General features: G+C 47.6%; 1 protein-coding gene across 4 annotated transcripts in view; it reads left to right on the top strand.

The window, feature by feature from the left end:
• The window catches only part of slc41a1 (solute carrier family 41 member 1), a 40,918-nt gene extending 29,511 nt beyond the window's left edge, over positions 1–11,407 (top strand). For all 4 annotated transcript variants that reach the window (XM_033042912.1, XM_033042915.1, XM_033042913.1 and 1 more), the window contains exons 7-11: positions 1,205–1,352; positions 4,391–4,470; positions 8,227–8,361; positions 10,102–10,250; positions 11,219–11,407. In XM_033042912.1, the coding sequence (XP_032898803.1) occupies positions 1,205–1,352; positions 4,391–4,470; positions 8,227–8,361; positions 10,102–10,250; positions 11,219–11,404 (698 nt within the window). In that variant the 3' untranslated portion in view covers positions 11,405–11,407. The remainder of the gene's footprint in view (positions 1–1,204; positions 1,353–4,390; positions 4,471–8,226; positions 8,362–10,101; positions 10,251–11,218) is intronic.
• Positions 11,408–16,645: the final 5,238 nt, after the last annotated feature.

Below are 16,645 nucleotides of genomic sequence, written 5' to 3'. Positions count from 1 at the left end.
GTTACCTGTTCGTGTTCTCCAGCGATGCTGCCCAAACCCTTGAGTTACTCCAGGTGACGTTTCGGGTCATTTTTGTCTACCTTTGATTTTTCCAGCATCTCGACCCGAAACGTCGCCTATTCCTTCGCTACATAGATGCTACCTCACCCGCTGGGTTTCTCCACCATTTTTATCTACCTCCGACTATCCTTGATCGGTCTTTGCCGGCTTTACCTTGCACTAAGCGTTATCCCCTTATCTTGTATCTATACACTGTAGATGGCTTGATTGTAATCATGTATTGTCTTTCTGCTGACTGGATAGCACGCAACAAAAGCTTTTCACTGCACTTCGGTACACGAGACAATAAACTAACCAGAACTGAACTGAACTAAACATTTAAGAAACATTTAGACTGGTTCATGGATAGGACACATTTAGAGGCATCACCTTCTGACTAAAGAAATTCCTCCTCATCTCCTTTCTAAAGGTTTGTTCTTTTATTCTGGCCTCTCCCACTAGTGGAAATATCCTCTTCAAATTCACTATATCCAGGCCTTTCACTATTCAGTAAGGTTAGTCTAGTTTAGAGATACAGCGCAGAAACCGGCCCTTCGGCCCACCGAGTCCGCGCCGACCAGCGATCCCTGCACACTAACACTATCCCACACATGCTAGGGACAATTTGTACATTTACCAAGCCAATCAACCTACAAACCTGCACGTCTTTGGAGTGTGGGAGGAAACCGAGGATCTCGGAGAAAATCCGCGGGGAGAACGTACAAACTCCGTACAGACAGCACCCGTAGTCAGGATCGAACCCGGGTCTCCAATATAAACCAGCAACTCTACCGCTGCGCCACCGTGACCGCCCATTGAACCGTAAGGTTCAATGAGGTTTCCTCTCCCCCCCCCCCCCCCCCCCTTGCTCATCCTTCTAAACTCCAGAGAGTAGAGGCCCAGTACCTTCAAACGCTCATCATATGATAACCCAATTATTCTCGTAAACCTCCTCTGGACCCTCTCCAACGCCAGCACTGAAGAAGGGTCTCGACCCGAAACGCCACCTATTCCTTCTCTCCAGAGATGCTGCCTGTCCCGCTGAGTTACTCCGGCTTTTTGTGTCTATGTTCGCCCTTCCTCGGATATGTGGTTGTTGGTTGTCCCGCTGTCGGGAATGTTCCCCCCTGCGTTTGACACGGTTGAATGGTTTGTGTGATTGCAGAGGCTCACCCCTACATCAACCCGCTCGTCTGCGCCTTCTTCGTGGTGCTGGCCCCCCTGTGGATCATCATATCCAAGAAGAACCCGGCTACACGAGAGGTCTTGTACTCTGGCTGGGAGCCTGTCATCATTGCCATGACCATCAGCAGGTATGACCAGCCCAGCTTTGCGCCCCCTGCTGGCTTCACAGTTACACTACTGGTAGATTTTGAAACCTTTGTTGAACTTTCCGGTGTTTATTAAGGTGTCTGCTGAGTACAGGTCCCGCACCGATTCTCCGGCACCCTTAGTTCCAGAGCCTTTCAAAGTTAGATACAAAAGGACTAGTAACTCAACGGGTCAGGGAGCATCTCTGGAGGAAAGGAATACTTCAGTCTGAAGAAGGGTCTCGACCCGAAACGTCACCCATTCCTTTTCTCCAGAGGTGCTGCCTGACCTGCTGAGTTACTCCAGCTATTTGTGTCTATCTTCAATATAAACCAGCATCTGCAGTTCCTTCTGACTCCTTCTGGAGTTTAGAAGGATGAGAGGGTATCTCATTGAAACATATAAGATTGTTAAGGGCTTGGACACGCTAGAGGCAGGAAACATGTTCCTGATGTTGGGGGAGTCCAGAACCAGGGGCCACAGTTTAAGAATAAGGAGTAAGCCATTTAGAACGGAGACGAGGAAACATTTTTTCTCACAGAGTGGTGAGTCTGTGGAATTCTCTGCCTCAGAGGGCGGTGGAGGCCGGTTCACTGGATGCTTTCAAGAGAGAGCTAGATAGGGCTCTTAAAGATAGCAGAGTCAGGGGATATGGGGGAGAAAGCAGGAACGGGGCACTGATTGGGGATGATCAGCCATGATCACATTGAATGGCGGTGCTGGCTCGAAGGGCCGAATGGCCTACTCCTGCGTCTATTGTCTACTGACTCCTTTCTGGATTATCCACTTTGCCGGGCCAACAGAGGTCACGGCCTCCGAGAGGAGTCCCAACGGTACCGGAACGTTCCGCCTAGGCCGCCAGGTAGCCAAGACACCGGCCCGCAAAGTCTGCCTCAGAAGTCGGCTATGGGAACGGATCTGCCGGCTCTGGCCGGGCCAGAGTTCCAGAGCCCCGGCCGCAGGGGGGCAGATTCCACCCGCAGATCGGCCGTGGAAATCCCGATGAGGTCGCGATCGACTGCCGCGCCCAGCCGAGGCGGCACTTCTTCAGGGGGACTGATAGGGATTATAAGTGTGCTCTCATCATATTGTCCAGATCAAAGGAGACCACCAGTTTGTGGAAAATCTGTGGTGGGCCTGTACTGTGTGTGGATACCTATTGTGCTGCTGCAAGTAAGGATTTCATTGCTTCATTTTAGGAGATATGACCATAAAACACTTTTTGCTCCTGGCTTGTACCACTGTCTACAGTCAACTGTACTTTATAGAGATATGTACATAGAGACATGCAATCCAATTAAGTCATACTATACTTAAGCACGATGTCTCACGTACTGAGCACTTTGCGGGCAATTAATTACTGCCCTGTGGTGTAATCATTTTTTTATAATAGTGAATCAGCAACCAATATATACATAGCAATGTGATAATAACCCAATATTTTGATTAGTCATTTTGAGTGAGGAATAAATATTGCCCGGGGCACTAATGGACCTCCCACACTTTTTTTCGAAATTATACTTTGGACTTTACAGCAGACACAGGCCCTTCGGCCCACCGAGTCCGTGCCGACCAGCGATCACCCCGCACACTAGCACTATCCTACACACTCGGGACAATTTACAATTTTTACAGAAGTCAATTAACCTGCAAACCTGTGCAACTTTGGGGCGTGGGAGGAAACCGGAGCACCCGGAGAAAACCCACACGGTCATTGGGGAGAGCGTACAAACTCTGTGCAGACAACACCCGTAGTCAGGATTGAACCTGGGTGGGTCTCTGGCGCTGTGAGGCGGCTACTCTACACACTGCGCCACCCTGCCGCCCACACGTTACTACCCGCTGAGTTTCTCCAGCATTGTTGTCTACCTTCGATTCTTTCTTAAACACAACCTATAGTGTAGTTAGTTGTGAAATCACAGCAACTAAATTGCACATAGCAAGGCAATAATAACCAAATATTTTGACAGTGATCTTCATTGAGGAATAAATATTACGTTGGACACTAGGGGGAGCTCCCCCGCTTTTCATCAAAACCATACAATAAGATCTGTTTTATATCCATTCAAAAGTAGTCGGAGTCGATATTGTCACATGTGTAGCTTTGTCAAATCTATATTTATTATCACAGGGCATAGCTTTAGTGTGAGAGAGGCAAACGTTCAAGGAGATGTGTGGGGCAAGTTGGGGGTTTTTTTGCACAGAGAGTGTTGAGTGCTTGGAGCGTGCTGCCAGAGGTGGTGGCTGGTGGATCTACTTTTTCCTTCTCAATCCCACTCTCCTGCCTTCTCCCCGTAACCTTTGAAACCCGTTTACCTGTCCATGTACTCATCCAAACGTCTGCCTCGCCACTCCTTCTGGCAGCTCGTTCCATCGTCTCGTAAGGGATGCTGAACATACTAGTCTTTTATATGGAAAGAAGACAGACACAAAATGCTGGAGTAACTCAGCCGGACAGGCAGCATCGCTGGAGAGAAGGAACGGATGACGTTTCGGGCAAGACCCTTGTTTAGTCTGAAGAAGGTTCTCGACCTGAAACGTCACCCGTTCCTTCTCTCCAGAGCGTCGTCAAGGACTGCTCTCACCCCAACCACAGACTGTTTACCCTCCTCCCATCTGGGAGGTGCTACAGGACTCTCCGTTGCTGGACCAGCAGGTTCAAGAACAGCTTCTTCCCTGCGGCTGTTACCCTACTTAACTTGCACCTTGGTGATTGCCAGTCACCCCCCCCCCCTTCTTCCCCCAGTGACTGATCTCCCCCCCCCTGAACATTACATTACTGCTACTGTATATACATATCTATTTTACTGTTCCATTATTCTGTGTTCCCACTTCTGGGTGAGATGCGAACTGCATTTCGTTGTCTCTATACTTGTACACTGCACAATGACAATAAGGTTTGAATCTGAATCGGAGATGCTGCCTGTGCCGCTGAGCTTCTCCAGCAGTATGTGTCTATCTTCGGTGTAGACCAGCATCCTTCCGACACGCGGGCTTCTTCTATATGTGTTTGTAACTCTGTACTGTCATTATCTTGCAGCGTCGGTGGGCTGATCTTGGACAAAACGGTGTCTGATCCAAACTTTGCAGGGATTGCTGTTTTCACCCCAGTTATCAATGGCAAGTATATTTATTTATCTTATAACGCGTGCACTCTGAGGCTTAGGGTGGGTGGTGCTAAAAACTATCGAATGCACAATCAGTCTGAAGCATTCATTCATCATAGTTGAAAACATCAGCGGCGCAGTGGCGCTGGTTTCCGACGGGAACGGTGACGGACGCACCACACATCTCTGTCCTCCAGTGTGTGCTTTATCATCGTTCCTTACAATGCCGTGTACAACAGTGATCGCAACTTCTACTGAAGTGGATGGCCGTTGGCTCACCAGGAGCTCATCCGCCCTTTGACAGGTCTTTTTTTTTTTTTTTTTGCTCCTGCTGGGGGTCCACAGCCCCCTCCTCACCTGGCAAACCAGGTGGGGGAGACGGTTTAGTCACCGACTATCCGACCATGGAGCAGGAGCACGGGATTACATGGTACCCGTGGCGGGGGGGATCTCCCCCCAACCTGACCTGAATTGACTAGATGGCAGCAGTACTGAATGCTGCTCACTGCTGCCATCGAGTCTAGACATCTTTTTCCCATTCAGCAAAACACAAAGTGCTGGAGCATAGAAACATAGAAATTAGGTGCAGGAGTAGGCCATTCGGCCCTTCGAGCCTGCACTGCCATTCAATATGATCATGGCTGATCATCCAACTCAGTATCCCATCCCTGCCTTCTCTCCATACCCCCTGATCCCCTTAGCCACAAGGGCCACATCTAACTCCCTCTTAAATATAGCCAATGAACTGGCCCCTCTGTGGCAGAGAGTTCCAGAGATTCACCACTCTCTGTGTGAAAAAAGTTTTTCTCATCTCGGTTTTAAAGGATTTCCCCCTTATCCTTAAGCTGTGACCCGACCCCTTGCCCTGGACTTCCCCAACATCGGGAACAATCTTCCTGCATCTAGCCTGTCCAACCCCTTAAGAATTTTGTAAGTTTCTATAAGATCCCCTCTCAATCTCCTAAATTCTAGAGAGTATAAACCAAGTCTATCCAGTCTTTCTTCATAAGACAGTCCTGACATCCCAGGAATCAGTCTGGTGAACCTTCTCTGCACTCTGGCAATAATGTCCTTCCTCAGATTTGGAGACCAAAACTGTACGCAATACTCCAGGTGTGGTCTCACCAAGACCCTGTACAACTGCAGTAGAACCTCCCTGCTCCTATACTCAAATCCTTTTGCTATGAAAGCTAACATACCATTCGTTTTCTTCACTGCCTGCTGCACCTGCATGCCTACTTTCAATGACTGGTGTACCATGACAACCAGGTCTCGCTGCATCTCCCCTTTTCCTAGTCGGCCACCATTTAGATAATAGTCTGCTTTCCTGTTTTTGCCACCAAAATGGATAACCTCACATTTATCCACATTATACTGCATCTGCCAAACATTTGCCCACTCACCCAGCCTATCCAAGTCACTTTGCAGTCTCCTAGCATCCTCCTCACAGCTAACACTGCCCCCCAGCTTAGTGTCATCTGCAAACTTGGAGATATTGCCTTCAATTCCCTCATCCAGATCATTAATATATATTGTAAATAGCTGGGGTCCCAGCACTGAGCCTTGCGGTACCCCACTAGTCACTGCCCGCCATTGTGAAAAGGACCCGTTTACTCCTACTCCTACTGAGCATATCAGCGGGTCTGGCAGCATCTGTGGAGGACACGGATAGGTGACGTTTCGGATCGGGGACCTTTCTCCCGTCGGAAGAAGGGTCCCGACCTGATACATCACCTGTTCTTTCCCTGGGTGTTTTCAAGAGAGAGTTAGATCTAGCTCTTACGGCTAAAGGCAAGAACGGGGTACTGATCTTAGATGATCAGCCGTGATGATATTCAATGGTGGTGCTGGCTTGAATTTTTTTGCACTATGTTTCTATGTTCCTTTCCACTGATGCTCCTGTCCCTTAAAGCTTCCCCTCAGCTAACAATTATCCATTCTACAGTGTTTAAGAAGGAACTGCAGATGCTGGAAAATCGAAGGTACACAAAAATGCTGGAGAAACTCAGCGGGTGCAGCAGCATCTATGGAGCGAAGGAAATAGGCAACGTTTCGGCCCAAAACGTTGCCTATTTCCTTCGCTCCATAGATGCTGCTGCACCCGCTGAGTTTCTCCAGCATTTTTGTGTACCATCCATTCTACCATCCATTGATTATCCTCTTTGATATCTCATTTTCACACCTTACCCTTTCCTATCTCCCCTGACACTCGGTCTAAAGAAGGGTCTCAACCCCAAATATCACCCTTTCCTACTATCCAGGCATGCTGACTGATCCGCTGAGTCACTCCATCATTTTGTGTCTACCTAAGGTGTGAAAACGAGAAATCTGATGTAGAAATAGGCCCAGCTGGTCAGCCAAAGGGCTATTTTCACATTGGATCACTAAATAGAAACTAAACTAGAGATCAAAGAGGATCACCTGTACACTCGGGACAATTTACAGAAGCCAATGAACCTACAAATCCGCACAGTAACGGAATGTGGTCGGAAACCGGAGCACCCGGAGAAAACCCACGTGTTCCCAGGGAGAGAATATAAAGACAGCGCCGGTAGTCAGGATTGAACCCTGTCTGTCTCTGTAAAGCAGCAATAATAATAATAATATATTTTATTGTCATTGCACAGAGGTACAACGGGATTTGGTATGCAGCTTCCGTCCGATGTAATAACTTAATTAACTAAAAATTTATACACCCAGGGAAACAAGATTAAAAAAACCCAGTAAACCAGCCTAAAGTGCAAATAGGTCTGTGCCGGGTCGATGTGTGACGTGACCATCCGAGGGAGACGGTTCATGTGGGGGTGGGGGGGGGGGGCACTCAGCAGGGCCAGTTCAGAGCAGCTTTAGCTCTGGGGATGAAGCTGTTCCTAAGTCTGGAGGTGCGGGCGTAGAAGGCCTTGTAACGTCTGCCGGAAGGTAGGAGTTCGAACAGACTATTGCAAGGGTGTGAGGAGTCTTTGTAGATGCTCATGGCGTTTTACACAAGGGGTGGCGGGTGTATGGAACAAGCTGCCGCAGGAGGTAATTGAGGCAGGAACTATCGAAACGTTTGGATGGGTATACGGATAGGGCAGGTTTACTAAACGGGACGACAGATGGCACATTGGGCTAAGTGTTCGGCTGGCAACCGGTAGGTAGCCGGTTCGAATCCCGCTTGGAGTGCATACTGTCGTTGTGTCCTTGGGCAAGACACTTCACCCACCTTTGCCTGTGTGTGAATGTGTGTGAGTGATTGGTGGTGGTCGGAGGGGCCGTAGGCGCAGATTGGCAGCCACGCTTCCGTCAGTCTGCCCCAGGGCAGCTGTGGCTACAGAAGTAGCTTACCACCACCGAGTGTGACTGAGGAGTGAATGAATAATGCGATGTAAAGCGCCTTGAGTATTAGAAAGGCGCTATATAAATCCCATCCATTATTATTATTATTATGCTGACGGCCTTCCTGAGGAAGGTTCTCGACCCAAAACGTCACCTATACCTTCGCTCCATAGGTGCTGCCTCACCCGCTGAGTTTCTCCAGCAGTGTATGGTAGATGCCCTCCAAGGCTGGTAGCTGTGTCCCAATTATCCCAACTCTACCACTGCGCTATTGTGTAGACTACGCTATCTACAAAGTGTGTTATATTTTTAAAGGTTCCTTGAGTTGTGTCAAAGCTTGATGAAGTGTTTGAATGACTGAAGCTTTTGATGAAGCAGGTGTTGCGGGGCGAGTGGGAACGTGTCGCCGTGCTGCGTTTGACGTGTGGCCTCTCTTGCCGTTTCTCCGCAGGTGTTGGCGGCAACCTGGTGGCAGTGCAGGCCAGCAGGATCTCGACCTACCTCCACCTGTCTGCCGTGCCGGGTGCCACGCCGGGGGACATGCACAAGACCTGCCCCAGTCCCTGCCGGACCTTCTGCAGCCCCGGTGAGAACCCCTCGGCGTAACTGTAGACCGGCCTGAAAGCTGTAACGCCCACCTTCTTCCCCACAACCGTCAGGCTATTAAACACCACAACCTCCAAACTTCCAGACCTGAGGACATTCTTTTTGAGTTTACACTATTATCGTTTATTTATTTAAGAAAGAACTGCAGATGCTGGAATAATCGAAGGTAGACAAAAATGCTGGAGACCCGGAAGGGTCTCGACCTGAAACGTCACCTATTCCTTCGCTCCATAGATGCTGCCTCACCCTTAAGGGTCTCGACCCGAAACGTCCTTCGCTCCATAGACGCTGCCTCACCCGCTGAGTTTCTCCAGCATTTTTGTCTACGTATTGTTTATTTATTTGTCTGTTTTATGTGTGTGGGTACATATATGTATATATAATATATGTATATTTATATATGTGTGTGTATATATGTGTGTGTATACATATTTTATATGCATTTATATTTATGTGTGTGTATGTATATACACATTTGTGTATACAAGTGTATATATAACACATATATATTTGTGTGTGTGTATACACGCATATTTGTATATATACAGTGCATTTATATGCGTGTATGCACATGTGTGTGTGTGTGTTTTTATAGATAGGGGCACACTTATTTTTTTAATGTATATTTTTGTACACATATGCATACACGATTTTTAAATGGTTAGTTAGTTGCTGGACCTGTGGTCAGAGGTCCTGGAGGAACCGTTCGGAGCTGTGAGGAACAAGGGGAGAAGCATGACTAATAGTGACAGTGTAATGGCCCCATCACAGACTGGAGCAGCAGCAACAGCAACTTTGGGATTTCCTTGTTGAACTTTGGGAAATCCCAAAATGGCCGTTAGTTTAACAAAGTGACAATGGTGAATAGTTTTGCGTCCTCCATAGAAATCCTCCCTTCATAATGTGCGGCACGCTGGCAGAGTTGCTGCCTCACAGCGCCGGAGACCCAGGTTCGATCCTGACCACAGTAACTCTAGCTCTTTGGTATCCACTCGCTACACGCCGGGGGTAACTTACAGAGGGCCAATTAACCTACAAACCCGCACGTCTTTGGGTTGTGGGAGGAAATCGGAGCATCCGGAGGAAACCAACGCGGTCACAGGGAGAACGTGCAAAGGGGGAAAATGCAGAGTGAAGATTATATTTCTCCACACTGTAGTGTTCTCATTAGATTAGCCATAAAATTCCTACCCGAATGATGGCTTTTGTAGCAATGTATCCATCTTTCCGTTTGGCATTTTCATCTCATCTTCCTTTACTTTAGAGATAAACTGAGGTAACAGGCCCTTCGGCCCACTGAGTCCATGCCAACTAGTGATCCCCGTACACTAACACTATCCTACACACACTAGGGACAATTTACATTCTCTACCGAAGCCAATTAACCTACAAACCTGCGAGTTTGTGGAGTGTGGGAGGAAACCGGAGCACCCGGAGAAAACTCACACGGTCCCAGGGAGAACGTACAAACTCCGTACAGACAGCACCCCTGGTCAGGATCAAATCTGGAGCTGGGAGGCCCCTGCGCTGCCATGCCGCCCACAAAATGGGATTCGAACCCCTGACTCTGGTCCAACCTTGTAGATCGTTCTCCAATAATTTATCCCCTGCACTCTCTACCGCAGTCTGATCAGCGATTAGTTTTATGAAGGCGTCATGGTGAATTGTGCTCACTGCCAGCTGGAGAGAGTAAGGGTTTGTTTCTTTCTTTCGTTCGCAGATTTGAATTCCAGGTCATCGCGAGTCTTGTTTCTTCTCGTCGTTCCTGGGCACCTGGTCTTTCTGTACATCATCAACTCCATGCAAGGGGGACACACTACACTCACGCCAATATTTATAACCTTCTATATGATGGCTGCTCTACTGCAAGTACGTTCATTATTTACATTTGAAATGCCTCGGGGCTTCCTTCAAATTAGAGTCTGATTTGGACTGTTAATGTTACCTCAAACAACCCAACTGTAGACTGTTGGGTTGTGAGTTATTAAAATTCGGTTCTATGATAGTTTGATTGTACTTTGGGTTCCTGGACTACTTGGAACACAATGCAAGTAAGACAGCACAGCGGCACAGAGGGAGCCAGAGACCCACACTGGCCCTGATCACATTGAATGGCTCGAAGGGCCGAATGGCCTACTCATGCACCTATTGTCTATTGACCACGGGTGCTGTCTGTGTGGAGTTGGCACGATCCCCCTGTGATCGCTTGGGCACTCTGTGTCCTTTGTTGTGCGATTTTATTCTTTGTTATTGGAGCTGAATTAGGCCATTTGGCCCCTCGTGTCTACTCCACCACTCAATCATGGCCGATCTATCTTTCCCTCTGAACCCCACTCTCCCCATAACCCCTGGCACCCGTAACCAGAATAGGTGACGTTTCGGGTCGAGAACCTTCTCCAGACCGTAATCTGATGAAGGATCTTGACCCAAAACGTCACCGATTCCTTTTCTCCTGAGATGCTGCCTCTCACCCGCTGAGTCTACTTCAGCGTTTAAGAAGGAACTGCAGATGCTGGAAAATCGAAGGTAGACAAAAGTGCTGGAGAAACTCAGCGGGCGCAGCAGCATCTGTGGAGCGAAGGAAATAGGCGACGTTTCGGGCCGAAAGCTAGGGCGAAGGAAATAGGAAATAGGTAACGTTTCGGGCCGAACCCCTAAGGGATTCGGCCAGAAACGTTGCCTATTTCCTTCGCTCCATAGATACTGCTGCACCTGCTGAGTTTCTCCAGTACTTGAGTATACTCCAGCATTTTGTGTCCATCTTCACAATACTCCCAAGTGCAGTCTGACCGGTGCCTTGTAAAGCCACAGCATTCCATTCTTTTGTCCTCACACAGGTACTGATCCTGCTGTACGTTGCTGACTGGATGATCCACTGGATGTGGGGACGAGGCATGGACCCGGATAACTTCTCCATTCCTTACCTGACTGCACTGGGAGACTTGCTGGGGACAGGATTCCTCGCCCTCAGCTTCCACGTCCTCTGGTTGATCGGAGATCGAGATGCTGACGTCGGCGATTAAGGAAGAAAAAAAATGAAGGCCTCCCTCTTATTTTACCCCCTCTAAAAAAAAAGATGTAGAGAGGAGGGGGCGGGGGATTAGAATTTTTTTTAAGTGCAATTCAATGAAGATAGCGTTTGATGAAACTTTACACAGCGGAGGCTGCTTCACCTGCAGCCCCATTGCAGCCACCGCCAGAGATACCTAAAGAAACTGCAAACACTACTTGATCAAGAGATATCGCAATGGATTCCCTGCTGCGCTGGAACTGGACCCTGCAGCAAGGTAAACTGGACATTGTCTTCAGAACTGGAAGCTGCTAATTCAAATTAACGGTGGATAATATGTTTTATTGTGCGAGGAGATGTAACCTGTTATTTGGACTTGAAGTACACGGTGGGTTTTTCTTTACTGGAGTGCACCGAACAATCTTCCGAAGGGAACCCACTGTGTCTCCGTTGAAAATCGATGGGGGGGGTGATCAGGGGGAACGGGGTAGAAAGTCTGTTAGAAGCTTTTTCTTTAATGGACGGGACAATAATGAATTCACGAAGCATGATCAGCATTGTGCATCAACTATACTGTGAGATTCTTTAATGTATCATTTATATCTATAGATTTAGATATAGATATACAGATTAATGCCTATATCCTTAATTTTTTTTTTCCTTGCCTCTTGTTTTGTGAGAACCTACCAGATGGGTGCGGCACAGTGGGCAGACCCGCTGCCTAGCAGCGCCAGAGACCCGGGTTCGTTCCTGACCATCACTGTCGTATCTTCCTCCACCCACCCCCACCCCCGCCAGCGTGTTTCAGGCACCCACAGGGCGGCACGGTGGCGAAGCTGGTATAGCCGCAGCCTCACGGCGCCAGAGACCCGGGTTCGATCCTGACCTCGGGGGCTGCCCGTTTTTGTGCGTTCTCCCCATGGCTGCGTGGGTTTCCTCCGGGTGCTCCCGTTTCCTCCCACGTCCCAAAGACGTGCGGGTTTGTAGGTTAATTGGCCCCTCTGTAAATTGCCCCCCAAGTGTGTTGGGGAGTGGATGCGAAAGTGGGATAACGTAGAACTAGTGTGAACGGGCGATCAGTGGGTGGGCCGAAGGGCCTGTTTCCGTGCTGTATTTTTCAATCGATCAATTTGACGTAGGTAACACTAGAATCATGGTTTGGAATCGATATCTGATGTAGGAATTTGTAGCAGCGTGAATGGAAAATTCTTCTGTGCACCTGCTTCACTTTGGACCTTGGCGCGCGCTCTCTCTCTCGCTCTCTCTCTCTCTCTCTCTCTCTGTCAGAGTAGAAAGCCATCGACTGCTGTGGGCTGGTAAATTAGGGCAAGGCTTTGAGTGAAGGAAAGCGAATTCAACTCCAAACAGTGGTGGTAAATGCAGTCGCCAAAGACTTATTTCTCTTAAAGTCACTTAATGCCTTTGGCTGGGCTAGACTCTCTAATCTAGTCTCATTGTAGAATTTTAGGACTATATACATTTTATCCTGAACATTTTGGCATTAAACCAAAAAGTGCCCAGTAACACAGGAACATCTGTCTGAAGCCAGATGTGGCTGCCAGTTGCTCATGGAAAATAATTGTTGCTTCACTTGACAGCTGTTTATCATAAGTGCCAATTTGTGTCGTACACCTTTCTGTTAACCCAGGTTGAGATGGTTATTGTACAAGGTTCGTGGATCTTCTGAAATTTCAACCCAGCAGCAAACTGGTCTCAATGTGTACAGACACAAAATGCTGGAGGAACTCAGCGGGACAGGCAGTATCTCTGGATAGAAGGAATGAGTGACATTTTGGGCCAAGACCCTTCTTCAGAGCCTTCTATCCAGAGATGCTGCCTGTCCCGCTGAGTTACTCCAACATCTTGTGTCTTATCTTCGGTGTAAACCAGCATCTGCAGTTCCTTCCTACGCATTTAGTTTCAATGTGTCTCTCCCTTAGAGTTTCGCAACACATTGTCACCAGGAAGGACCGAAGTGCTGCTTTTTCTTTTAAGAAAACTCCTTAAACTGTCTAAGCTCTTAGACTTTCTTTCACACAGGCATGTTTATCACAAAACATTGTACCACAAACTGACTGTCGCTTTCGAAAGGAACTGAAACCATTAGTTAACCATATTCTTTGCCAGTGATAGTAGATTGAACGCTATTGATCATTGAACCTGCAAGGGCAGATGTTTCTTCATGGGAGTCTAGAGTTAGCAAAAAGTATGCTTCATCAGAGACGGTTAAGATTGTAAAGCAGTTTAGTGTATGTCATGTGTACCGAGGTACAGTGAAAAGCTTTAGTTGCTAACCAGCCAGGGGAAAGATCATACATGATTACAATCAAGCCATTGACAGTGTACGGATACATGATAAGGGAATAACGTTTAGTGCAAGGTAAAGCCAGTAATGCCTGACGAAAAATAGAAACATAGAAAATAGGTGCAGGAGTAGGCCGTTCGGCCCTTCGAGCCTGCACCGCCATTCAATATGATCATGGCTGATCATCCAACTCAGTATCCTGTACCTGCCTTCTCTCCATACCCCCTGATCCCATTAGCCACAAGGGCCACATCTAACTCCCTCTTAAATATAGCCAATGAACTGTGGTCTCAACTACTTTCTGTGGCAGAGAATTCCACAGATTCACCACTCTCTGTGTGAAAAATGTTTTTCTCATCTCGGTCCTAAAAGACTTCCCCCTTATCCTTAAACTGTGACCCCTTGTTCTGGACTTCCCCAACATCGGGAACAATCTTCGGGAACGGATAGTCCGAGGGTCCCGGATGAGATAGATAGTAGCTCAGGACCGCTCTCTGGTTGCAGTAGGATGGTTCAGTTGCCTGACAATGGCTGGGAAGAACCTGTCCCTGAGTCTGGAGGTGTGCAGTTTCACACTTCTGTACCATTTTGCCCGATGGGAGAGGGGAGAAGAGAGAGTGGCCAGGGTGCGACTCGTCCTTGATTATGCTGCTGGCCTTGCTGAGGCAGCGTGAGGTATAAATTGTGTCAATGGAAGGGAAGATAGACACAAAAAGCTGGATGTAACTCAGCGGGACAGGCAGCATCTCCGGAGAGAAGGAATGGGTGATGTTTCGGGTCGAGACCCTTCTTCAGACTGGCTAGGGATAAGGGAAATCAGGGGAGATATAGATGTGGAGAGATAAAGACCAATGAATGAAAGATATGCAAAAAAGTGACGATGATAAAGGAAACTGGTCATTGGTAGCTGTTTGTTGGGTGAAAATGAGAAGCTGGTGCGACTTGGGCGGGGGACGGATATAGAGAGAGGGAATGCCGGGGCTACCCGAGTGAGAGAAATCAATATTCATACCACTGGGCTGCAAACTGCGTTCCTTTCCTTACAGTCTTGGACGGAGCCGTTCCCAAACCAAGCTGTGATGCATCCCGATATCTCGGTCTCTGATGAAACGTATAGATTTAGCGGGAGTACAACTGGAGTCCCTTTGGACACCTTTCTATATTGCACTTTTTTTATTGTAGCTCCCAAAGATTATTGCAAAGGAAATTGTAAACATACGGTGCAAGGTGACGTTTTGAGTCGGAACCCTTCTTCAGACGCGACCCAAAACGTCACCCATTCCTTTTCTCTTTTCTCCAGAGACGCTGCCTGAGTTACTCCAGCATTTTGTGTCCATCGTGTAAACCAGCATCTGCAGTTCCTTCTTGTCCATTTTGTCTGCTGGAAACATTTGTCAGGCTGCGAGGTGCAGAGAGAGAAAGAGACGCAAGGAACTGCAGATGCTGGAATCTTGAGTGAAAAAGCCAACATGCTGGAGTAACACAGCGGGTCAGGCAGCATCTGCGGAGGGAATGGATAGGTGACGTTTCAAGTGGGCACACTTCTTCAGACCCTCCTTCTGATTAAGGGCCCCAACCCGAAACGTCGTCTTTCCCTTCCTTCCGCAGATGCTGCCTGACCCGCTGAGTTACTGACCTGACTTGTAGCTTACAATCCCATCCATGAGCTTCTAATGCAGGTCCTCAGTCCTCTGTGTGGATATATTTCTCACTGAGTATCCACTCCCCTTGAACTGATAAACACATTGCCCAATTGCTGAGACCATAGCTTGGATACAGACCCTACTTGAGCTCATGGTAGGAATATTCCAGAAGGGTGGAAACGTGGAACTGTAGATGCTGGTTTACAACGACAAAAAAAAAGGCACAAACTGCTGGAGTAACTCAACCAGTAAAAGGATTCCGACCTGAAATGTCTGTGGTGAACAAGATGCCAAGACCAGATTGTAGAAACCAGGAACTGCAAATGTTGGTTTACCAGGGAAAGACACTAAAAGTGCTGGAGTAACTCAGCAGGTCAGGCAGCATCACAGGAGAATGTGGACCTGTGGCGTTTCGGGTCAGGGCCCTTAATCACAATCCCGAAAGGTCCCGATCCGAAAAGTCACATATCCACACTCTCCACAGATTTACTGCCTGAACCGCTGGTTACTCCAGCACTTTGTGTCTTTTTTTAATTTGAAGGAATGTGCCAGGCAATTTCTTTCAGCTAGCTTGCCATAGTTTGGATCATTGCAACCAATGTTTTGATGCTCATACATTTCACATAATTCCCATTTGATTTGGACTGTTCATACTAAATGGTCAAATATATTAAACCACAGTAACACTTTCTTATTTTCTGAACACATTAATTGTACTGAAATTTGCACATTTCACATATCTAAATAACAAATTATAGAAATAAAATGGTGGCTACAGTATCTCCTTCCTAAAGAGCACTGTTAGTTGCTCGAACTTAAAAGGAGCGACCTGTAGCGTATATAAATATTTTGATAACTGTTAATGAATTTGTATTAAATAATTTGAATCTCTATGTGGAAATGCACATTCTAGATTAAATGATTTTTATGAAGGATTTTAATTATTTTCATTTGGCAAGACCAGAAATATATTTTACGAGTTATTTTAGGGTATTTTGCTCTCCTTGGCTTTGTGACTGCTATATCAGAGGAGCAAGGTACCAGCCGAAAGGGCCTGTCCCACTTACACGATTTTGTTTTCGGCGACTTGCCGGCACCCGTCATGGTTGCAGCAGGTTTGCCGAAAATGTTCAACATGTTGAAAATCCAGCGCCGATCAGAAAAAGGTACGACTCTTTGGGCGACTACTCACGGCCGTACAGGCGTCACCCCCGCGACATGTTGACACGTGACACCTGTATGTCACCCAAAGAGCCGTACCTTTTTTCTGGTCGCCACTGGATTTTCAACATGTTGGAAATTTTCG

This window comes from Amblyraja radiata, chromosome 24, assembly GCF_010909765.2.
Source record: "Amblyraja radiata isolate CabotCenter1 chromosome 24, sAmbRad1.1.pri, whole genome shotgun sequence".
Lineage (NCBI taxonomy): Eukaryota > Metazoa > Chordata > Chondrichthyes > Rajiformes > Rajidae > Amblyraja > Amblyraja radiata.
The sequence above is the reverse complement of the archived record's forward strand: the minus strand, read 5'-3'. Positions and strand labels throughout refer to the sequence as shown.